Raw genomic sequence first — 23,472 nt, 5'->3', positions numbered from 1 at the left:
ATGCGATACAAATTGCTAATGACAAGAGTATAAAAGAACCAAAAGTTAAAATAACAAAATTGAGCAATCTGGTATGTAGATGGGCGAACTTGGACCTTTTCTCTGAAAATTCTTATCTGTCGTTGTTTTTACGTATATCTTATATTTTCTTATGAAACTAAAAATGCACACTATATATGTTTTGTGTATATAATAAATTACCACTACTTGTTGTGGGTCAACTAGAAAAAAGAAATCAATGTGTTAACAGTGGCCAGTGGGTGAAAAGAGTAAAGTCAGTGAGGCCCAATATAACGCTGCGTCCTCAACCCTCTGGCGCTCACTTCTTTCAAGTTTCTCCTCTCTCTCGATTCTCGTGTCTAGTAGTATTAGTATTAAACAAATAAAAACTCACACTGCTCCATCCTAGCAGCACTTCTCTTTATCCTTTGTCACAGATGCACATAAAAAAGACAAGAAAACACAGAGGAAACAAAGTATAACTCTTAGTCGAAAATGACAGTGTTCGGTGCCGGAAAACAGGTATTTCCGGTGAACTACGAGGTTGAAGTTTCACGTCGTCTTCTTGAAGCGTCACATTTCAACGATCTGACATTGGCGTTTGAATGTATAGCCGATCCGTTCGTTGACGTAAATTTCGTAGACGATGTATGCTTAAAAGTTCGAAAAGCTGAGGTTGTGACTCATGATGAGTTACCTAACGAAGTTAGGATCGTTTACGAGGAGTTTAAAACCGATGTTACGGCATTGTTCCTTGCCGCTCATAATGGAAATGTTGCTCTTGTCAGAAAACTACTGGTAATAATAATTTACCTCAACTTTGCTCTGATATTTTTGAATTTGTACTAATATTTTTTTTGTTGTTCCAGTGTTTTGTCTACTTGATTTGAATTGGATTTTATTAGGCTTCTGCTTTTGGATCATTGACTATTTTTTTCCTGTAGCATCTTTATATTCAGCTGGAATTTCTCCACCTGCATTTCTGATTATATTAAATGCTGCGCTTTGGTTATGATTTACTTCCTCATCAGTACGCTTTTACTTGTCATGTTTCTAACTTAATATTTTAAAATTAAAATTTACATCTAAAAATAATATGATGAAAAAAAAATATCTTAATAGACTAATCAAAGTTCAGTTAAGTTATCGTGCAGAAACAAAAGTTGACAAGTAAAAGTGAACGGAGAGAGGATGAGCTTTGACTAGCTATTCTGGTGATATGCTCTAATTAATGCTCTGTTAAAAATTCAAAGCTTTGACGAGCCTTCAACTTTACGTTAAGCATTAACTGTTATAAGAAATTTGAATTTTGAATTTATCTGGATGAGACCTAACTCTTTCTGGTTCCGGTCTGCGTGTCGTTGTCTTATTGTAAAAGTAGCTGAAAAAGCTCGTATTTGATGTTGAGTTCTCCTTATACAATTTACCTTTATTATTTCTGCATTTGATAACTTTTTGGTCCTAGTCTTTTTTTGTTTTGTCCCTTTGACCATTATCGCATGTTTTCTGCATTTGAAAGTTTTCCTTGTATAAATAAAAAAAAAAGTAACCTATTTTACTATTTTCTAAATGCTTGATTTACCCATCGTCACTGCAACTTGTGTTTTTAAATTGGCCAATGTTATTGTCAAGTGTCAACTATCATACTTATACTTAATTTTAAGAAAAATGTCACTTTTTCCCCAATACTTGATTTACCTATCGTCACTCAGACACTGCAACTTGTCTTCTAGAATTTCATAGTTTTTGGTTAGCAAACAGTAGTATAGTTGTTATTATACGGATATTTGGAGAAACAAAATCTTGCTCTAGTTTTTCCCTACAAAGAAACTTGCTTTAATTAATTATTAATAATAATAAAATGGGGGCGGTTGTTAGAGGACGATTTCGTTGTCCATATTTTGAAGTAAATCCTTAATCTTTATGACCTTTTTGTACTCTCAGTTTGAGTGCTCAGATGAGCGTGAAACTTGTACCTTGACTAAGTTGCAACATATGATTTGCAATTTTCCTGTTGCAGCTTTTCCAGATGAGTTTTATTTTCTGTGTGTATCAGTGCATGATGGATCAAATTAGAAGATAGAATGAAAAGGCCTTTGCTGAAGTCTTTTGAAAATTGAAATGCCTAGCAGGGTTTCTTCTGAGAAACATGAACATTATGCTTTACTAAAGTTGATAGTTTTACCAGATTAATTTAGTCTCTGATTGTGTTGTCATACTTTATTCGTTACTGGACTATATAGCAACGAAAAATTCACGGTCGGTCTTAAATGAGAAAAAGCCAAAACACCTTGAGCTGAATGTTAATCAAAAGAAAGTTGTTAATCATGTTTGTCGAGTGGATTAGGACGAATGTTGGAATAAGTATTCAGCTGCAACTGAGCTATTGCAGATTACACATCTGCTGGTTTATTTTTTCTTGGTCTTTTTTGTTCTTGGTTTTGCAAGCTGTATAGAATTCCTTGTAAACTGTGAGGATTCTATGTCATTCTGTGGAGTTCTTGCTCTCTTCTGTTTCTCATCAAATCAAACTATGCATTTCGAGTAACTTATAGTAATATAGTCTGACATTTTTCTTACATTGCAGAGTGCTGGAGCCGATGTAAACCATAAACTTTTCAGGGGATTCGCGACCACATCAGCTGTGAGGGAGGGACACCTTGAAATCTTGGAGATGTTAGTTAAAGCTGGGGCATCTCAGCAGGCTTGTGAGGAAGCTCTGTTGGAGGCCTGCTGTCATGGGCATGCAAGAATTGTGGAGGTGCTCATGGGATCAGATCTGATTCGACCGCGTATTGCTATACATGCTTTCTTCACTGCATGCTGCCGGGGATATGTAAATGTGGTGGACACTCTCCTTAAGGTGAAAAATTAAGCTAGCTATTGAAGATACTTCTTTTGTGCAGGATAACACTGCTAACTTTATGTCAGATCTTTCCAACAGAAGTTGAACCTATGAAACATTTACGACAAGAGAAAAGCTAGAGATATCATTTTTTACATTACTCTCCTTGCTGATACACTTAGACGCTATTATGCCTTTAATTTGCAAATTCAAGTGGGTTCTTTTATTTTTAGCTGCTTGATATACTTGGTGGGAACGATATTTTGATGTACATATACCCTTGTTAGCGTATGTCCTTCTACTTGTTGATCTTGTATCCTTTTTGGGAGCAACCGTGCTAAAGAACCTTTTTTTTTTTTTTTTTTAAAACATCGTGATAAATTGTTGCTTTCTTGGTGACAGCTTGGAGTGAATGTGGACGCTACAAATCGTGTGCTGCTCCGATCATGCAAACCTTCTCTGCATACAAATGTTGACTGCACAGCGCTTGTGGCTGCTGTTGTCAGTAGGCAAGTTTCTGTAGTCCGTCTACTGCTTGAGGTAATTAACTCAAATTGGAGCACTAGTTTCTGACCAAACGCTTCTCAAGTGAAACACTTGACTTCTTTTAATGACTCAGCTATTAACGAAGAATCCTTCTCGAATTTATCCTTGTTAAAAACTGAATATTGATCCATTTTTAGTTTTACTCAGTATTTGACTAATTAGGCTTTCCTCCTCCCTTTTTGGTAGGCTGGCGCAAAAACTGATGGACCAGTGCAGCTTGGAGCCTGGTCCTGGGATGCAGCTTCAGGTGAAGAATTTCGCGTAGGTGCTGGATTAGCAGATCCCTATGCCATTACTTGGTGTGCTGTGGAGTATTTTGAAGCAAGTGGCTCTATTCTGCAAATGCTTCTGCAGCGGCATGTTCCCACCACAACTCACAGTGGAAGAACTCTTCTCCACCATGCTATTCTTTGTGGTAATGCAGGAGCAGTTTCAGTGCTTTTGAAATGTGGTGCTCATGCAGAATCTCCAGTTAAAACCACCCGGAACAGTGAGTTTCGCCCTATACACATGGCAGCCCGACTTGGGTTCTCAAGCGTTCTTAAATGTTTGATTGACTTTGGCTGTGATCTGGACGCAAGAACAGACACAGGAGATACAGCTTTAATGATCTGTGTGAAATTCAAGAGGGAAGACTGCCTCAAAGTATTGACTAGAGCAGGTAGTGATTTTGGCTTGGTTAATGTAGCTAGTGAATCAGCAAGCTCCATTGCTGCATCCAATCGATGGAAGCTTGGTTTTCAGGGTGCAGTTCTGGAAGTCATCCAGAGTGGAAAGGTTCCCAAGTCAACCAACCTGTCTGTCTTTTCACCATTACTATTTGTGGCTCGATCCAGGGACCTTTTATCCTTAAAGACTTTGATCGGACGAGGAGAGATTGATCTGGATAGCCAAGATGACCAAGGTTTCTCTGCTGTAATGATCACAGCTGCAGAGGGTTATGTTGACGGCTTCAGGTTGCTTGTTTATGCTGGGGCTAATGTCAAGCTGCAGAACAAATCTGGGGAGACTGCTGTTACTCTATGTGCATTAAATCAAAATCGTGATCGATTTGAAAAGGTTTTGATCGACTTTGCTCTTGAACAGGGTAGTAGAAACGCTGCAGGCTTCTATGCACTGCATTGTGCAGCTCGATGTGGTGACTTGGATGCAGTTAAGCTGTTAACAACCCGGGGTTATGACGTAAACATGTCCAATGGGGATGGTTACACGCCACTAATGTTGGCAGCAAGGGAAGGCCATGGCCGCACATGTGAATTCTTGATCTCTTGTGGGGCACGTTGTGATATCAAGAACGCAATGGGTGAAACTGCACTTTCCCTTGCTAGAAAGATACAGAAAAATGAGGCAGAGCGGGTGATACTGGATGAACTTGCTAGGAAATTGGTCTTAACTGGTGCTCAAGTGAAGAAGCACATAAGGGGAGGTAAAGGGTCTCCACATATGAAAGTTCTTTACATGGTTGAAGCTGCTGGTATATTGCGTTGGGGAAAATCGAGCAGGCGTAATGTTGTATGCCGAGAGGCAGAAGTGGGACCAAGTGTGAGATTTCAAAAAATCAGGCATAGGAAAGGTGATTCTGAGCTACCTGGAGTCTTTAGGGTGATCACGGCCAAGAACAAGGAAGTGCACTTTGTGTGTGAGGGTGGTTCCGAGATGGCAGAGCTTTGGGTGAGGGGAATAAAGCTTGTCACAAGAGAAGCTATTTTTCGTTAGTGGAGATATTCCTCAGTGATAAGCACAAGAGTTTAGATGTATAGTTATTAGCTTACTACTTCATCTTGTCATATGCTTAGAAGAAGTCTCACTTAATGTAGAGTTTCTCTTATTAGTATTTGTAGTACTTCATCTTGTAGTACTTCGTCTGTAAATGCCATTTTAACGAGAAAAAAGAAAGGTTGAGAAGATGAAAGCTTTCATTGCTGCCCAGCTTCACCATGGGAGTAGGGTTTTAGTTTTCTTTCTTTTTCAAGCTTTAGTTAGCTGAGATAATGCAGATCGAATCTTCTTCAATGTTTTACAAACTTATAATGGAAGGGTCACTTGTTCTACAACAGAGTAGTTGAGTCTGTACAATATTCTCCATCTTACAACTGCAATGACAGGGTAAACGCAAGATAAAAGGAAGAACAAGATGGTGAAACAATTTTTGTCATCATGATCACACAACTACATTTTGACAAAGAAAGACGATAAGGTGATGAATGAGGAAAACAAGGTTTCTTCATTTAACTTTCTTGGAAAATAAGTTCAAAAGTGACATTTCAAAATGATCGTCTCTTCCTATCTTTCAATGCACCCATCCTGACCTCCACCTCACCTAACTGCCCCCGCACCCACCTCATAGTATTTGGCTAGATCATATATAAATGCTTTTGGAATGAAATTTTTTGCTTACTTACCGAACGACAGAAAATAAGTAAAAAAAAAAAATCACATTTTTCACGGAAATATTTTTTCTATCGTACCAAACACACCCTAGAAGGAAATTAAATACTTCCTCCGTTTCAATTTATATGAACCCATTTGACGCCCCGCGATATTTAAGAAAAAGGAAAAGACTTTTGAAACTTGTGATTCAAAAAATAAGCCTCAAAATTGTGTGTACCGCAAATCATTCATAAAGTGAATTTGTTTCCAAATTAGGAAAGACATCATTTATTTTGACATAGATTAAAAAGAATATAGGTTCAAACAAATTGAACAGAGGGATTATATCTTTGTTCATACACTCCGTACCCTGGGGACGATATAGTCACGTGCAGTGCACAAGCCGTTTCACCAGTACTCTAATCAGGAATCAGCAAACAAATCTTATTGCTGCTTCAAAGATTGTGTTTAGCACTAGAGAACAAACCCACATCTGCGGTCCAAAAGCCTCCTCTTCAAAAATCTTCAAATACACCCAACATACCCAATTCACCATTTTAACTTTACCTTCTTTGTTTAATCAATGCTTCACACTAGTTTTCACAGTAACAACACCATTGAGCAACTGCAAAATGATATCTTTCATGCAACTACGAACCCCAAACCCAAAGCTTTCCTTTCTTTCAAGAACATCAAGAATACCCCTTTATCGGTAACGTTATCTTCTACTAATATCACAGTTTTCTAGTCGTTATAATGTTTTTTCTTTGTGGGGTCTGTATGAACTTAATTTTTAGGTGCTGTAACTTGTTACCTATGTGACCACTTTCAATTTGAACATGATAACAACATATAAAAGAATATTATCCAATTGCCTTGCCTTTGATACTACTGCTATCTTTATGTTTGGATTATGTAATATGAGCAATTTGCTTTGGTTTAGAACTAGAAGCCACTCAATGCTCTGGTTATTAGTGTTATTGTGTGCTTGTGAAGAGCAATACTCATTGGTTTAAACTCTGAGGGGATATTTTCTAGGATTTGATTGCTACAGAATCTTGCAGCTCAAGCTAATAAAGCTTTCTAGCCAATGGAGGGACAAGTTGTTTTGTTTATTATTTTCCCTGCCTGTTTTGGGAACTACATATGCCGAACCCTTGAAAAGTTGCCTCGAAAAACCTACAATCTCTAATCTAGCAAAAATACAGCACAAGGGAAGGAAAAATCTTATATAGGCGATACCAATTAGTTGAGATTAAGGGTGTGTTTGGTATGAAGGAAAATGTTTCTTGAAAATTGGTGATTTTCTTATTTTCTGGTGTTTGGTAAGTAACCAAAAAATATTATCCCAAAAAGTATTTATATAAAATATTGGCAAACACTATAGGGTAGGGTTACGGAGTAGGATTATGGGGATGGTGGAGGTGGGGGTGGGGGTGGGATGGGGGAAGTGTTGGAGGATTGGAAGAGGTGTCACGCCCCTTATGGTATGTTTTCCTTACTTCCACTTGGGAAGTCATTTTCCTCATTTTTAAGTAACTTGTTTTCCTTGAGAAAATGCTTTCACCAAATTCTGACTAACCAACATGGGAAAATTGGAAAACATCTGCTGAAAAATGTTTTTCTGCATGCTAAAAACACCCTAAGTTTTAATCAAGTTAGTATATTTACTTTAGGTCGATGCTAAGAGTCTTTTAGCCTTCTTAGAGATTTATATGCTTGTAACTGATGTAGAGAACTTCTAGTGTCGGAGAAGCTAATATTTGGTATTATTGTACGGAGATAGACTTAAATGGAGCAATATGGACAGTTAGGATTCATATAGCCGAGGCTTAGTTGGTCTTGGTTGTTTGTCTGTGATAAATATGACTATTCTATGCCAATATCCCTTGCTGCTACATTCCGGTGGTTGTATAATTTAATATGCATTATAATACAACTTGTGCAGAATAAGAGCTCTAAAATATGCCTCCTCTTTTTCCTAACCATATGGTTAGAAGAAGTCAATTAAGCAGCACTTAATATTACCACTGCACAAGCATATGGTTTTGTGGGATGTCTTCTTCTCTTTAATTCGGGGTTGAATAATTAGTTAAACTTTCTTCAGGATTGAGCTGTCGTTTCCTCCGAAGGTTTTCTTTTGCCAAGCGAAGTATTGTAAGTTTCTAAATTCTGAATATCAATTGTGTTGCGTCCAGTAGACTGTTGGAACAGTCATCACGTATCCTCCTAACAGTGCTGCTATTGGTTTTGCCATAATATTTCGTACATTTTCTTTGATTGGCAGCTGAATCTGAGATAGACGGATCTTTTAACTTAAGGGTGGTTTCCCCAACCCTTGTAGCTGCTGAAAAGGAAGAAGCAAAGGCTGTCTTGACCTTGTTTCTGAAGAAACAAGGTTTAAGCAACGCTCTTGCAGCAAGAGCTATCAACAAATCAGAATCCTTTATTGATCATCTTGTCTCTCGGCTGCATTCTGTTCACAAGTCTCGCTACCTCGTAGGTCTGGTTTAAGCAGATTTATTCCCTGTTCTTTCCCCTCGTTGCTTGTACATCGATTAATCGAGAAAATGACAAAAATGGTCCCTTATCATTGTTAGGAGGTTCAAAATAGTCCCTTAAGTACCACCTGAGCAATTTTGGTCATTGACTTTGCCCAAAGTGAGCACTTTGGTCTCCGTCAGATATACCATCTGATTGTTAAATTTAATCGGGACTGTGGAAATTTTTTTAAACCAGTAACACGAGAAATTTTTGTCAAAATTCCAGAAACTGCACATAAAAAACTACACCAGCCGCAAAAAATATATCAGAAATAATAGAGATCATCTCAAAAGCTGCACCAGACTCTTGAAATATACCAAAAATAACATAAACTACAAAAGCTATACTTCCAAATGTGAGTTTCTGTCGAATATTTTCTATTTTCACAGTTCCAATTAAATTTAACAATCAAAGTTTGATAAATATCCGACGGAGACCAAAAGTGCTCACTTTTCGAAAAGTTAAAGGACCGAAACTGCTCAAGTGGTACTTAAGGGACTATTTTGAACCTACTACCAAAGATAAAGGACCATTTTTTATCATTTTTTCTCTATTAATCTGCAGAATGTGCAGGAGCATATTCACAGCGTTGTTTTCTCTTTAAGATCATCTGTAAATTGTGAATTTCCTTTAATTTGCAGGACGAGAACTAACAACTCTTGAGATTAGGGATGCTCTAATCCCATACCTTGAGGCCCTCCATGAGGAATATGGAAGCATTCTGGTGGACGTTGTGGAGAGCTTCCCGAACCCACCTGTTGTGGAGAAAATAGAAGAAGCTGTAGTTGAAAAGGTACCTCTTCCCGTCACACCAGCTTCACCTCCTAGTGCTGTCCTCGACTCCAAGAAGCTGAAGGCTCTGGCACGAGTGACTGACGTAGGACCCAATGGAAAGCTTCCCCCACATATTTTGTACCTTGTTGACCTAGGCATGGACATTGAAACGATTAGAGTAATCACACGCAAGTTCCCCGCTTTTGCCTACTATAGTCTTGAGGGGAAAATCAAACCAGTAGTTGAATTTCTCCTTGATCTTGGAGTGCCAAGATCGCAGATCCCAACCATTCTCACTAAAAGGCCTCAACTTTGTGGAATTAGTCTCTCAGAGAATTTAATTCCAACAATGGCATTTTTGGAAGAATTGGGGGTTGATAAAGAACAGTGGGCTAAAGTAATCTACCGTTTTCCCGCACTTCTCACTTACAGTAGACCTAAATTGAGAGCAACAGTGGACTTCCTTTATGAAATGGGTCTATCTGCTGAGAGTGTGAGCAAAGTTCTAACCAGATGTCCAAACATCATAAGTTATAGCGTGGAGGACAAGCTAAGACCTGCAACTGAGTATTTCCGTTCAATGGGAGTGGATGTTGGAGTTCTTCTCTACCGATGCCCTCAAACTTTTGGTCTTAGTATTGAGGCTAACATTAAACCTGTCACCGAATTCTTCAAGGATAAGGGATTCAGTATGGTGGAAGTTTCCACAATGGTGTCAAGATACGGTGCTCTATATACTTTTAGCTTGGCTAAGTTGGTATTAAAATGGAAGTTCTTTTTGACCATGGGTTATCCGAAAGCAGAACTGGTCAAGTTTCCTCAGTATTTTGGTTATAGTTTAGAAGAGAGAATCAAGCCCCGTTTTGCCATTATGACTGATAAAGGTGTAAGGTTGTTACTGAACCAGTTGTTGTCACTGTCAGAGGATTCTTTCAATAAGGCTTTGAAGAGAAAATTGAAGAAATTATTAGATAATTAGCCACAGGTGAAGTCTCTGTGGAGATTTTAGCATTTAGATTTCAAGTACATTTGAGCCAAAAGTTATGGTTTTTACTAGGTGTGAGGATAACAGTGTTCCTATTATGTTTCTACAAAGTTGTCTCAATGGATGCTAGGGAAATTTGTTTCCTCTCCTCTTGAGGAATCTTATTAGTCAGTAGACATCTCCTGTGCCTGATGTACAACTATTGTATAGACTAAAGTAATAGGAAATATTGGTAGAATAGCTTTTAGGCGATGTATTTTATCTGTATTTTGTACTCGAGGTTCGTGGTGATTATAGGCCTTTAGAATATGATCCAAGTTTTGTTGACAGAATTTATTTGCAGTCATCCAGGTTCTTTAACAAAGTGATTAAGTGATTTCTCAGTCTTGGGAGATCAGCACTATTTGAGGACATATGGCTTTCAACAGATACTTTGCATAAGCTATGTATTCATTATTCTTAGACAATGGAACACCTCATATAACTGTTTAGTTCAGGTAGCTATGTGTATATATGGAGAAATCATGGGAAATTTATTTTGGCCTTATTTTCGTGTATCCTACAATTCAAATTGACTGCTTCTTTACATGTGAAAAAGAGATCTAATAGCCTTTGTGGAGTGTGGAGCATTTGCAAAGATACGTATACTATCTCATGATTTGATAGTTCAGATATTATTATTCATGATATTGATTCGATTCAAGATCATTGAGCGGTAATATTCATTCATTGAGTTTGTCAGTCGGAGAATGGAGCACTTTCGAAACCAGATTTTGAAGGGTGTGATGGAATAATTGGAATTTTTCTGTTTTTAATTTGAAGTTTAGGTTCGAATAGAAAAGTTTTTAGCAGTAGCTTATTCAGTTTATGAGCTTACTCAACATAATTCGAATTAGTTAGACAAGTAGATACTATAAGTCATAGGATCAAATCAGAAAAAGGAAAAAAATTCTACAATGTGCTTTTATACAAAAATATCTGAAGCAATATTTGAAGATTATTTCAATAAGTATATAATATGTATAATCTGATTTATCAGCTTTTTACTACAAACTTGAAATATAAATATTGAAGTTTGGTAATTGTGTTAAGAAGTATTTTAAGTGAAATACTATAATTTTTAATTTATTTTCAAGCGAAATTTATATCCAAACCTATATTATAGTGCTCAATTTCCTTGACACGCCAAAGCCTATGTCGGACAACCTTTTCTTCTTTCGGAAGATACCTTAAGAATTAGAGTAAACAGATTACATGATTAACTCTACTGTATTAAATAATTGGTCAATGATTGTAGAAGTTAATTAGGAATTGACAGTGCGTGGTGTGATAAGAGTGTGTTAAAGTGACACGTATTGCAGTCAAAAGATGAGCTGGCAAGCAATGGATAAAAAGATCTTCGAATCGGGTCAGAGCCCTGTGAAACACCGTATATAGAAGTTTCCGCTTGTGAGAAACCCCATAAATAGATAAGAACAAAACTGTCCTTTTTCTTAATTTACTTTTACTGCCGATCAGATTAAAGGAAAAGAAATACTTACTACTCCCTCTAGCCTTTTGGCCACACTATTTTAGTCACAATGATTCAAATAAGATAAATTTATATAATTATTTAGGATAAATTTAATAATTTATGCTTACTTAATGTTATTTCTATCTTTTTCTCTCAAAGTTTATCTTAATTTAAAATTATACAATAGAGGTTATGGTGATTTTTACATAAGTGTGGCCAAATTTGGATCAACTTGGTATGGCCATTTAGCAACTCTCCAATTCGAAAAGTGTGAACCTATTTCCTTATTCGTGCAAAAAAAAATGATCTCTTTCTATATTTGGAAACAATTTACCTTTATGCAATGATTTATAGCCACATAAAATATATGTGACTCATTTAGGACCACAAGTTTAAAAGTATTCTCTTGTTTCTTAAACTCTGTGCTCAACCAAATGGGTTCACATAAATTGAAACAGAGGGAGTATAAGTATTTGAATTAACGTCAATTTACGAGTTTATCATTCACTTTTAACTTTTCACTTTTCTTTTCAAAAAATTCATGGCGTTAAGCGGATGTCAAAATAAAAATACTTTTTTCTTGGTTAATAATGCTGGTGTTTGAGTTAATTTGCGAACACTATTTTAATTATACATAGTGTTTTTCACTAATACAAACATTGAGTGAGTCCACCTATCAAGATTTGGGAAAACAAAGAGAAATAACTTCTTCTCTCATAATCAAAATAGGTCATGACTGTTGTAGTTCAGCCGACCAGAGGAAGCGGTAGCCTCGTGCTCCACTACTCTCGCGCAAAGGTTGCTCCAGTCGAAGCCTTCTGAATTGATTGTGAGGGATTGAGGCGTGTCACCCCAACCATCTGCTGGTCTCAATGTTATAACGATATTTGATTGCATGCGATATTTATTATTTAGTCATCTCAATATTATAAGGGTATTTGATTGCACACAAAATTTATCACTACATAAGATAGACTATGCAAAAATCTCATACTGTACAAAATGGTGCTTCTATAAGGCATAAGTAGTTTCCAATTATGCATGAACAGTTACATGAGCCCTCTTTATATGTTGAATAGAAAATTTATTACCGTAGTAGTAAAAAAGATTTGGTCATTATCGTCAGGCAGGGTTTATTTGGTCTCCCCATATATTCCAAAAAAAGAGAAACACATTTCGAAAATTCTAAAAACAAAACAAGAAAAAAAAAAAAAAGGAAATCAACCAAAAAATAAAAATAAAAAAATTGCAAGACTTCTCCAACACACCATAGGGGCAACCGTTCTCTTCTTACTCATAAAACTCCCTCCTCTTCTCTCTCTGTGAAAAATTTGCAAAGCGGTTTTTTTCTTTTGAATTTATCCACAACCTACACTTTGAATTCATCTCATACACATATTTATACACAGTTGAGGGAGGCATTTGTCTCTCTTTTTCACAAAAACAAAGATAGGTAAAGAACCAAAAAACATGTTTTACTCACAGTTACTTCTTTCAAAGAAAGGGCCTTTAGGCACCATTTGGATTGCTGCTCATTGTCATAAACGTCTCAAGAAAGAGCAAGTTCAACAGACTAATATCACTTCTTCTGTTGGTAAGTTTTCCCTTTGTTTTTGACTTTATTTTCCTTTTCTGTTTGCCCCTTTCCATTAATAGAAAGTTTGAAGAAGAAAAAAAAAGTAGTCTTTTTAATGTAGTGTTGTATATTTCTTCTTTTCCTGTAACCCCTTTTCTCCAAAGCTACCTCTATTTGCATTTTAAGACAGAGTGACAGCAGGTAATATTATCATTGCAAGTTTCCTTAACATTTAGTAAACCCTGACTTCTATTCTAATCAGTAATCACAGTGTCATTAATTTGAATTTAGTGTTTGTTGACTTGGTTAAGAAATATTGTACTGACATGAGTGTGTCGAATGCACAGTTCATATAATTTGTTTTTGTCCCAAATTTCAGTTAGTAGTTACCTTTTGTCTCCATTGTGTTAAATATTGATCCCTAAATGGATTCAAGCCTTCTATTTCCAGATTAAGTTGGATGCTGAGCATACATTTTGTGGTTTGATTTTTGTAATTTTGGCAATGAAGGTGAAATAGATTCAAATGTGGCTGACAGGTTATTTGGAAATTTCACTTAGTTTGGAAGTTCTAGTGCTATATATTGTTATAACACTGACTTCACCAGACACCGTGAAAAATACAATTACGTGGCAAACAAGAATGTCTTCCGACCCACGGAGATAGGTTTGCGGCTTGATGTTGGATTGTGAATGTTTGCTGCAAACTTGGGTGATGATAGGTGGTGTTAAATGTAACATCTCTGTGAATTTGTTGGATGGGATTCTTCTTTTTTTTGGGTGTTGGGGGGGGGGGGGGATAATTTCCTTCAATCTTGTTGCCGGCTCCATGTTTGCGTACGTATGTAATGAAGTAGTGCTCATTGCCTTAAAATCCTTTTGATTTCAGATTGTTGTTGCTGTTTGATTCGGTTTTTTAATTGCAGCACGTAAAAATAGTTTGTAAAAGTCTTATGTAATCATTACTTGACTGGTTTAGACTTGCTTTATTGTTTCTTTCTTTGCTCAGATAAAATTCTGCTGGATGAAGCTCCTGTGGTTACATACAGAATTTTAGGTCACCTGCTCCTGGGCGTGGTTAGAATATATTCGAAAAAAGTGGAATATCTTTTTCACGACTGTAATAATGTCCTTGTTAAACTTGGTGATTTTTCAACTCGCAAGAGACCAACCAGCAAACTATCAGCTTTAAGGATTGAGGGTATGCGTGCTCCTACCCGCTTTATCACCCGACCAAAGAGATTTGAACTGGATACTTTTGATCTGGAAGTTTTGGAAGATCAAGACGCAAGCAGGTGAAATAAATACTTGCTATGAATGACATGGTGTCGAGTGTCAATTTGTATATTTCCTTTTTTTTTTTTTCTGATTGATCATTTGGGGTTAATTATTTCAATCTTGGTTTGCGATGTACTGGTTTGAAGTGGTCATGTGGCATCCCGTGAAGAAATTATGCTTTCAGGTACAGTACATCTTTTTGTTTCTTTATTCGCGGTTACTTGGTTTTAACTTTTCTGCTTCATGTTACTTATTAAAAAAAAAAAAATTCTGCTTTCTGTGTCAGATGCTCGGGAAAATGAGCAACCAGGTTTTGGCTTATCTAGCAAGGTAACCATTTTATGTATTATAATCTTTTGGTGTTTTGAAAGCATATGGTTCTTCATGTGGAACTTTTCCGACTATGGAAGGCAGCGCAGCTCACTTTCTGTATTTACTAAATATCACTTTCACTGCTTAGCAAAATATACTTCAGTTCCTTGAATATTTTGTAGTTATTATTAAACTCTTTGCTATATGTTATCTATTGAGGACAAAATATTAGAGGTTTATTAGATTCTTAAGATTGGGCGTAGCACATATTATCGAATCAGTTTGATTGATTGTAGATTGTTGTCTGCAAACTGGTTAATGTGATCTGTGCTTAACAAAATAATTCATGAATTCACGTAACTGCTTTTCATTGAAGAAGTACTGGAAAGTGTTAGTGGTGCTGTTTAATTTGAGGAAGTAATTTGATTGATCAAGCTGTTCAAATTTCCTAATGATAACATGTGTTGCTTGGAACTTACCTTTGTTTTCTATGGATTTTCTTGCTTACATGACATATAAGTTGCTTTTTACAGTACGAGGAACATGTCTCTCATTCAGAGTCTTTGACCACGGATCACACTCCAGTTAGAGAGTATGCTCTCATCCTACACCCTCTGATAATAAACATAGATGTAGTGCTTGTGCTAAGACTAACTTTTCATGGTATAGCATACTTTCACCTCACCTGATGTACAAAGATTTTGACGTCCGTCCGTCACCTGGGTCAGGCCACGTGGCAGCTATGTTGGACCTTCATGAGACTAGGTTCTCCTTGGAAGAGCGCTTTGAGCCTATGACCTTTGGGGACATTGAAATTCAGATGACCTCAGATAAGATAGCTGATCACCTGTCTGATGATGAGCAGATGAAAAAGTCTAATGCTGGGACCTTGGTAAATGAGGAGCATCTTTTTGAAAAGAGGTCATCTTTGGAAGAACACACAGAACCAATGATTATCGTCAACGCCGAAACAGAAACCAACATTCATCAGATGACTTCTGATAAGACAGATGATCACCAAAATAATGATGAGCAGATGAACGAGTCTAATGCTGGGAACTTGGTAAATGAGGAGCATCTTTATGAAAAGAAGTCATTTTCGGAAGAACACGCAGAACCAATTATCATCACAGACACTGAAACTGAAACCAACATTGATCAAGGATCTGAGAAAATTCATCAGCCAATTGAGCGCTTAAAACACCCTGATATAGGAGTGAATGTAGATGATGAAGGATCAGCAGGCCTTCGTGAATCATTTCTTGTGGAAAAGCATTTTGGTTTTGAGAAAAAGAAAGCATCTTCCTCTAGAAATGAGAAGGATCGGACTAAAGATGATCGGTCAGTGTCCCTTTGTATTGATGTAACCCCAGAGATCAAGTTCCCAGGTAGTTCTGGCTGATCCTTATCTGGATTACCTTGTGCTTATTATGTGCTTTCACTATCATTTAAGTTGAACAGCTGAATTTTATTGGAGATAGAATCGGCAAACACCCCCCCTCCCCCACCCCCACATACACACAACCCCAGTAAATATAAGGGGTTATGCGCCCCTTTTCAAGTTTTTGCTTGTTGGGTACAATATAATTTGTCACTTCAGATACTCAAGCAAATATGTTATATTTTCTAAAACTGCTTTGTTATTTAACCAACATCACTTGCTTTCAATTCAGGATCTACTTCACCGGATTTCATATCTGTTCGAACCCCGGCTACCAAGGAGCGTACTCGGATTTCAAGGAAGCGGAAGTGCATATTTGATGAGTCTATTGTAATCCGAAATGAGTATGATCCTTCTTGTCTTTTTCAACCATTCAAGTTCTCCATTGCACTAAGATAAATATATGCAGGATTGATCTCAGAGAAATACAGCTTTTCACTCTGTGGTTTCATCAGTACTATAACTGATGAAGTTATAGCAGTTTAGAAAGTCATCGCTGCATGTAGAATAATGGAAGTCAGTATAATTTATTCTAGATCTACCCATTTCTTTAGATCTAGAATTCTATTGCCAGTGGAGTGGTGAGTTCTGTGTCTGAACATTTAAATTCTCTGTTTTCGTGGTTGAACTGTTCATGTTATTGTGCTTATGTCATGCAGTTCTACATGAGACTTTTCAAATATTATCCTGTTAGTTGATGGTATGACAACATTGATGTGGATGCACTCGTCAGAGGCAATTTTTGTTCTGCTGATGATTCTTCTTTTTATAACTTTCTTTAGTTAATCCAGTTCAGTTCACCGCTTAGCTAAAAGAGATTGATGTGACACAATCCAATCATGCAGGGTATTCAAGCACTGGATTGGTGATGCGAGTGACTTGGTATGCAAGAGAAGGAAAGCCCCTCATTCCAATTACTTAGCATGGAAAGCACATAAAATCTCCTCACTTCCTCAGAGTTTCGAGGAGCCTCTAATTCCATGGAGTAAGCTTTCCAACACAGCCACTGCCATTTGCGCATTTTAAGAAACTTAGCTAACCAACCATGGCAATGCAGGTGGTGCTTCAATTGATATTACATCTGCAATTTGCAAAATTAGATCAACAAGGGATGGGGTTGCAGAAACAGTAGAAGTTCCTCTGCATGCGGACATACCAGAATCTCCTAATAAACTAAGATCTGGGGAACAAATACCTATTGCTCCTGCTACATCTCTGCATGAGGACATACTTGAATCTCCTGGTACACTCAGATGTGGAGAACAAATACGTATTCCTCCTGCCACATCTTTGCATGCGGGGATACCTGAATCTCCTAGTACACTCAGATACGATGGAGAACAAACACCTATTGCCCCTGCAACACCTGTCACTGGCTCAAGCTCGTTGAGATTTCATGATATGGGAGGAACTTCTAGATCACACATAGTACCAGCAAGTTCAACTGAAAACTCAGAGAAAGGAGCACGTTCCGTGGAGGATATAGAATTCGATATGAATTTGATGGATGAGGTGTGAGTGATATGATTGACTAGTCTAATTCCCGACATAATCAAGGGGAATTGCTTTTTAGTTATGGAAGTGTTTTGTGAGATTATATGCTGTTCGTTTAATAAAAAATTCTGTTGTCCATATCTGTTATTTTAATGCTAATAATTACTAACTGTACAAATTCCGCCTTTCTTCAGGAGATAAACTCATGTGAAGGGGATACCTCAGAAAAATGTAAGACAGGATCCCAAATGAGTTTTTGTCTTGGTTGTAGTTGGAGCATAATATTTCAGTTGAATTTGCATTCTCATAAGTTTTTGTCTTGGTTGCAGGTAAATTTTCACTGAGAACAAGGTATGGTGAATGAGAAATTTCATTCCCATTTTTTGCAATCCCCCCTTCCCTGGGTCATCTTTTTAGATGACTCTCGAAAACTTGCTGAAGTTTCCTTTATTCTATCTTTGCTGGAATTCAATTTTTTGTTTTCTTGTATGTAGAAAGGTTGCAAGATTTCTGCTTGAAAGCTTTCTTGCTCGAAAGGGGAGGGAGGAGGTAGAAGCTGTTAACTTTTCCTTGCTTCTGAAGGGGAAAACAAAGAGAGATAGTGCAAGGGTGTTCTACGAGATACTGGTATTGTTTCTTGGTTCTGGTTATCTTTCTGCTAATTTAGGTCTGTCAAACATTGAACTTATGGATGAACGGAAGTGGTTGATACATATATTAAAAGGGCGCTTGCAAGTGTCACTTTTCTCAACCAGTTAGTTTGTTGGTACCTATGCATATGTTTTTTTCACTTTTATCCTCTCTAACCCTTCTCTTTCATTGAGAAAAAGATTCCTTGGGATCTTTCTTTCTCTTGGTTTGTAGCCTCGAAGTATCATTTAGCTAGGATTTTCCTTCTTTTGGTGGATCACTTTGCTTCATACGCTGTGTTTAAACAAGATTTTCCTTTGTTCTGTTGTGGTTGAGAAACAGACAACTATACCGACCTTCCTATTGCTAGGTGTCTTTGTTCTTTGCTTATAAGCACTGCTTACCAAAGACTAGTGATGGAGTGGATCGGCAGATACACATGCATTATATATTTATTTTATTCATCGTCTTTGTGTATATACATAGATATATTGTGTATTATTTTACTATGCTTAATTTTCTTGCAGGTTCTGAAATCGGGAGGCTGGATAGATGTGCGTCAGGATGATGCCTATAAGGACATTCATTTGCAAAAACTCCCTAGACTAAAGCATACCTTTGAAGCCGAGGGCTTCCGCTCAAAGTCCTGATTATGTCCTACATGGAGAGCAGTATTGGTAAATAGTAGCACAGGAAAAACTGACATGCAGATATACTTTCTCTTTAAGCGATGTATGTAAATTATATAGTAGTAGATGAACCAATCACATGCATATATGCCTTTTTTGTACTGTTTGGTTACATGAAGATCGGAGGATAGAGTGGAAGAGGGTGGAGCAGGGCTTCCCTTGCTAGGCTGAGGATGTAACAAGGAGGAAGAAACAATGAGAGGTTGCATTGGTGTTGAATCAACCATTTCTCCTCCTTTCCATGAGTGGAAGTCAGATTATGACTTCCACTCATGGAAAGGAGGAGAAATGGTTGATTCAACATGTACTGGAGATGATAAGTTCCTTTTGCTACTCTACTTCTGTAACTACTATGCATCCACTTGATGCCAGCAATGAAATTACTTACTTTATCAAAAAAAAAATGAGTTATTATGTCTACTAACAACTTCTAGCTAATGAATGCTAATTTAACAGGAATGAGTTGAATTTATTGTCAATATTTGTGTAGCTGGTTAACAAGTATTTGTAGCTAGTAGCTACTGCACCTGCAGATGCTGATATCTATTGAATTATTTTGCACATTTGAATTAGTAGGACGCACTAGAATGACAAAGCAATGCCTGCTCTCTTTTAGGAATGTGTAATTTATAACATAAATTCAATTTGACCGGTCATGAGAAGTCATTATTTTTTTTTTCCAAACGATTACTCTACTTTTAGGTTATAAATAAGATTGACACACAAAATGACTTGAATATAATCAGATCAAAAAAAAGTTATTACTATTATTTTTAGCTCTCAGAGATCAACACACAAAAAATGATTAGACGTATACAAGACAAAAAGGTGCTCTATGTGATAATTATACTACATATATGTATTTCAAAAAAATTGAGAAAGTCCTCTCCAAAAATGCTCCAGAAAATTTAAAAATTATCAATTCATAGGCATTTTCAATCGATAATCTACAACCTGTGAATATGTTTATTACTCGACCTTTAGGGGTCGTTTGGTTGGAAACAAGTTATTCCAGGATAACTTATCCTGAGATTAGTTATCTCTGGATTGGTTATTTCACTCTCTCACAAAGATAAAATAACACTACAATCCCTGAATAACTAATCCCGGAATTAGTTATACCACCATTTTATCCCAACCAAACGTGGGATAAATTCATCTCAAATTTATTTATCCTTATCCCTTGTACCAAACGAGCCTTTGGGGAACTTCACTCATTCGAGTATATGCGACATTATCTTATTAAGTCATTTAAAAAATAATGGGAAAAGGGTAAAAAATGTCCCTCTACTTCGGGAAAAGGGCCAAAAATCCTCCATTACAAATTTGTGTCAAAAATATCCCTTCCGCCATTAAAGTTTTTAAATATACCCCTGTCTTAGCGAAAAATTCGAACATGATCCGATTTCATTTTTAAACCGTCATTTAAACCCGACTCAACTACATAAAAAACTCATATGCGATCTTTGTTCCCGAGTCCTACATCTGGAGCCACTAGGCACAGGAGCAGGTAACCTATATGCATTTTTTATTTAGTTGGGTCGGATTTAAATGGAGCGAGTTTAAAAATGAAATCGGGTTATGTTTGGGATTTCCATTGAGATAGGGATATATTTGAAAACTTTAATGACAGGATGGGGTATTTGTTACCCAAATTATTAAGGGTAAACTACGTATATATACATGTTAAGGAGAAATATTTACGAAACGTAACGATAGTTTTCCTTATTTACAAAACATAACGATATATTACAAAACATGACGGATTTTCATATATTTTTCGTTTTTTTATTTTTTTCCAGAAAATATATATATTTTTTATAAAAAAAATAATTTTTTAAAAAAATATTTTTATTTTTAAAAAAATAATTTTTATATATATTTTTAAATATTAATTTATTTATTTTTTTGCTCAATGGCTTAAAAAATTACCTCATATTTCATGTATGAAAGTTGTATGAAATGTGTATGTGTGAGCAAAATTTTTAATATAATTTTCATATACAAAATTTGAGCGAAAACTTTAAGCCTTGAATATTGTATGAAAATTGTTACAATGTTGTTGTAGTTGTATTAATTTTCCAGAAACCTAATATGAAATTTATATACAAACAATGTGAATGAAATTCTAAGTCTTGAGGAAGATATACACATTTCATACCATTCTCATGCATAAAATTTTAAGCATAATGTTTAAGCCTTGATCAAGATATACACATTTCATACGTTCTTTCATACATAAAATTTGAGCGAACTTTTTAAGCCTTGAGCAAGATATACACATTTCATACACAAAAATTTGAGCGATTATTTTAAGTCTTGAATGTTGTATCAAAGTTATATACAATGTTGTTGTAGTTGTATTAATTTTACGAAATCTAACATGAACTTTATACATGAAAATGTGAGCGAAATTTTAAGACATGAGCAAGATACAAATTTCATATTGTTTTCATACACACAATTTTGAGCGGATTTTTAAGCCTTGAACGAGATATACACATTTCATACATTTTTTCATACACTAAATTTTGAGCAAACTTTTTAAGTCTTGAGCGAGATATACACATTTCATACAACTTTCATACATAAGTTTTTGAGCAAAAAAAAAAATATTAATTTTTTTAAAAAATAAAAATAAATTTAAAAAAAAATATTTTTTTAAAAAAAATAAAAAAAATTTTTTAAAAAAATGATTTTTAAAAAATAAAAAATAATTTAATTTTTTTTTTTTTTTTTAAATATAAAGCATGTTTTGTATAGGATTTGTAATGTTATGTTTTGTAAATATAAAACTATCGTCACGTTTCGTAAATATTTCTCCTTAAGATGTATATATATGTCAAAGACCCAATTTATAATAGAGGATATTTTTAGCCATTTTCCCAAAGTAGAGGGGCATTTTTGACCATTTTCCCAAAAATAATTTATGATATGCTTAAAATCATAACTTCCAAAGAAACTAATGGTCATACAAATGTAATACTCCCTCCGTCCCATAATAAGTGTCACCTTAGCCAAAAAAAATTATCCCATAATAAGTGTCATCTTAGAAAATCAAGATATAAATTGGCCAATTTTTCCAACTCTGCCCTTAGATAAAAATGACAAGTTAAAGTAATATCTAAATGATGATTGGAAAAGTCACATAATAACTTGGTATTGTTGGGTTCTCAATGTCAAATAGATTACTACTTGTGCATGCTCTAATCAAGAGGAAAAAATAAATTATTTTTATTATACAGAGGTAATTCAGTAAACTTCACATTGCATTATGGTTTCTTAATATGCGTGTTTTTTGCTAAGGTGACACTTATTATGAGATCGAGGGAGTAGTATTTTAAGAAAAGTTTTAAAAATGTTCCTTTATTTTTAAACTCCGTGCTAATTCGACCTATGTAACATATATCAGAACCATGGTATGTTAGATACCAATTACCATATCAAAGCCGAAATTTTTTATAGAGTGGTTTCGGTATTATGATATTTTGTACGGTATTTGGTATGCATTTTTAAAAAGTTTGGTATTCGGTATTCATACAAAAATACCGAAATACCTAATACTATACCGAAGTATATAATTACATATATCTTAATAGGCGTTTGGCCATGAAATCCAAATATTTTTCACTTTATTTTATATTTTGGAGTTGTGTTTGGTTATAGTTTTTGCAAAGAATATTTAGTTGAATGTATTAAAAGTGAAAAAAATAAAATAAAAATAAAAAAGTGAAAAACAAGTTTTGGCTGTTTTTCAAATTTCAAATACAACTTCAAATTTTTATGGCCAAACACTATAAAGTGAAAAAGTGAAAAATATTCCCGAAAAAAGTTAATAATTCTCATGGACAAACGGGACCTTAGTATTATAATACTAACAAATATATAAACTAGTATTATTAAAAAACTAATTGTTTAGACGTTGGAACTTTGACTACTCTATCTCGATTTAAATGTCTTTTTGTGAAATTGATTTACGAAGGGGATTGCTTATACTTTCTTTTGAATATTTTTATATGTGTAAGGTGTTTAGTACATAATAATTGAGACGTTTCTTAAGTATCGGAAATCATAATTCTCCATGATACGAGTATATGTAACTCGAAGTCGGACAAAGTATGATATCGATTTACTGTACCGTAAAATACCGAAACCGAACTTTAAAATACCGAACCATACCGAATTAATTTAGTATGGTATTGGTATAGTATTTTTAGAAATCGAAAATCAAAATTATCATATCAAAATTTCAAATACCGTACCATATCATATCATGCCCACCCCTAATTAGAACCAAGGGTGAACTCATATTAAACTTGAAATTCTTAAATACATGGTTAAAATGAGTTAATCAAGTCTTGAAAGTTATAATTACAAAATATTGGATTAGAAAAATATGACTCGACCAAAAAAAAAAAAAAAAAAAACCATTTATTCCTTCACTATTGCTTCTTTCTCTTTTTTCTTTTTTCAAAA

General features: G+C 35.5%; 3 protein-coding genes across 4 annotated transcripts; all 3 read left to right on the top strand.

The window, feature by feature from the left end:
* The first annotated feature begins 204 nt into the window (after positions 1-204).
* LOC132047307 (uncharacterized) lies at positions 205-5,303 on the top strand. Its single transcript, XM_059438317.1, has 4 exons — positions 205-798; positions 2,588-2,863; positions 3,248-3,385; positions 3,578-5,303. The coding sequence occupies exons 1-4, from the start codon at positions 496-498 to the stop codon at positions 5,105-5,107; spliced, it is 2,247 nt and encodes a 748-aa protein (XP_059294300.1). The 5' UTR covers positions 205-495; the 3' UTR covers positions 5,108-5,303.
* An 883-nt stretch (positions 5,304-6,186) lies between these two features.
* LOC132047306 (transcription termination factor MTERF5, chloroplastic) lies at positions 6,187-10,566 on the top strand. Its single transcript, XM_059438316.1, has 4 exons — positions 6,187-6,473; positions 7,869-7,918; positions 8,049-8,264; positions 8,947-10,566. The coding sequence occupies exons 1-4, from the start codon at positions 6,394-6,396 to the stop codon at positions 10,056-10,058; spliced, it is 1,458 nt and encodes a 485-aa protein (XP_059294299.1). The 5' UTR covers positions 6,187-6,393; the 3' UTR covers positions 10,059-10,566.
* Positions 10,567-12,633: 2,067 nt separating this feature from the next.
* LOC132047305 (sister chromatid cohesion 1 protein 2) lies at positions 12,634-19,251 on the top strand. Of its 2 annotated transcripts, none has more exons than XR_009412822.1 (13): positions 12,634-13,171; positions 14,162-14,447; positions 14,577-14,614; positions 14,717-14,760; positions 15,276-15,334; positions 15,412-16,130; positions 16,416-16,527; positions 17,029-17,168; positions 17,241-17,695; positions 17,872-17,908; positions 18,007-18,028; positions 18,176-18,304; positions 18,835-18,974. XR_009412822.1 is itself a non-coding variant. In XM_059438315.1 (13 exons), the coding sequence occupies exons 1-13, from the start codon at positions 13,048-13,050 to the stop codon at positions 18,955-18,957; spliced, it is 2,292 nt and encodes a 763-aa protein (XP_059294298.1). In that variant the 5' UTR covers positions 12,640-13,047; the 3' UTR covers positions 18,958-19,251. The 2 variants fall into 2 exon arrangements, 1 of the variants encoding a protein (XP_059294298.1); XM_059438315.1 differs by having other exon boundaries at positions 12,640-13,171; positions 18,172-18,304; positions 18,835-19,251.
* The last annotated feature ends 4,221 nt before the right edge of the window (positions 19,252-23,472 follow it).

This window comes from Lycium ferocissimum, chromosome 2 (genome assembly GCF_029784015.1).
Source record: "Lycium ferocissimum isolate CSIRO_LF1 chromosome 2, AGI_CSIRO_Lferr_CH_V1, whole genome shotgun sequence".
NCBI classification, from domain to species: Eukaryota; Viridiplantae; Streptophyta; class Magnoliopsida; order Solanales; family Solanaceae; genus Lycium; species Lycium ferocissimum.
This window is presented reverse-complemented; position numbering and strand designations above follow the sequence as displayed.

Excerpts from the sequence above, each read along its gene's own strand:
- LOC132047306 (XM_059438316.1), top strand. The coding sequence starts at position 6,394 with ATGATATCTTTCATGCAACTACGAACCCCAAACCCAAAGCTTTCCTTT. Across the intron at positions 7,919-8,048 it reads CTTTTGCCAAGCGAAGTATT|CTGAATCTGAGATAGACGGA; the intron begins GTAAGTTTCTAA and ends TTTGATTGGCAG. Across the intron at positions 8,265-8,946 it reads CAAGTCTCGCTACCTCGTAG|GACGAGAACTAACAACTCTT; the intron begins GTCTGGTTTAAG and ends TTTAATTTGCAG.
- LOC132047307 (XM_059438317.1), top strand. The coding sequence starts at position 496 with ATGACAGTGTTCGGTGCCGGAAAACAGGTATTTCCGGTGAACTACGAG. Across the intron at positions 2,864-3,247 it reads TGGTGGACACTCTCCTTAAG|CTTGGAGTGAATGTGGACGC; the intron begins GTGAAAAATTAA and ends TCTTGGTGACAG. Across the intron at positions 3,386-3,577 it reads TAGTCCGTCTACTGCTTGAG|GCTGGCGCAAAAACTGATGG; the intron begins GTAATTAACTCA and ends CCTTTTTGGTAG.
- LOC132047305 (XM_059438315.1), top strand. The coding sequence starts at position 13,048 with ATGTTTTACTCACAGTTACTTCTTTCAAAGAAAGGGCCTTTAGGCACC. Across the intron at positions 14,761-15,275 it reads GTTTTGGCTTATCTAGCAAG|TACGAGGAACATGTCTCTCA; the intron begins GTAACCATTTTA and ends TGCTTTTTACAG. Across the intron at positions 18,305-18,834 it reads GGGTGTTCTACGAGATACTG|GTTCTGAAATCGGGAGGCTG; the intron begins GTATTGTTTCTT and ends ATTTTCTTGCAG.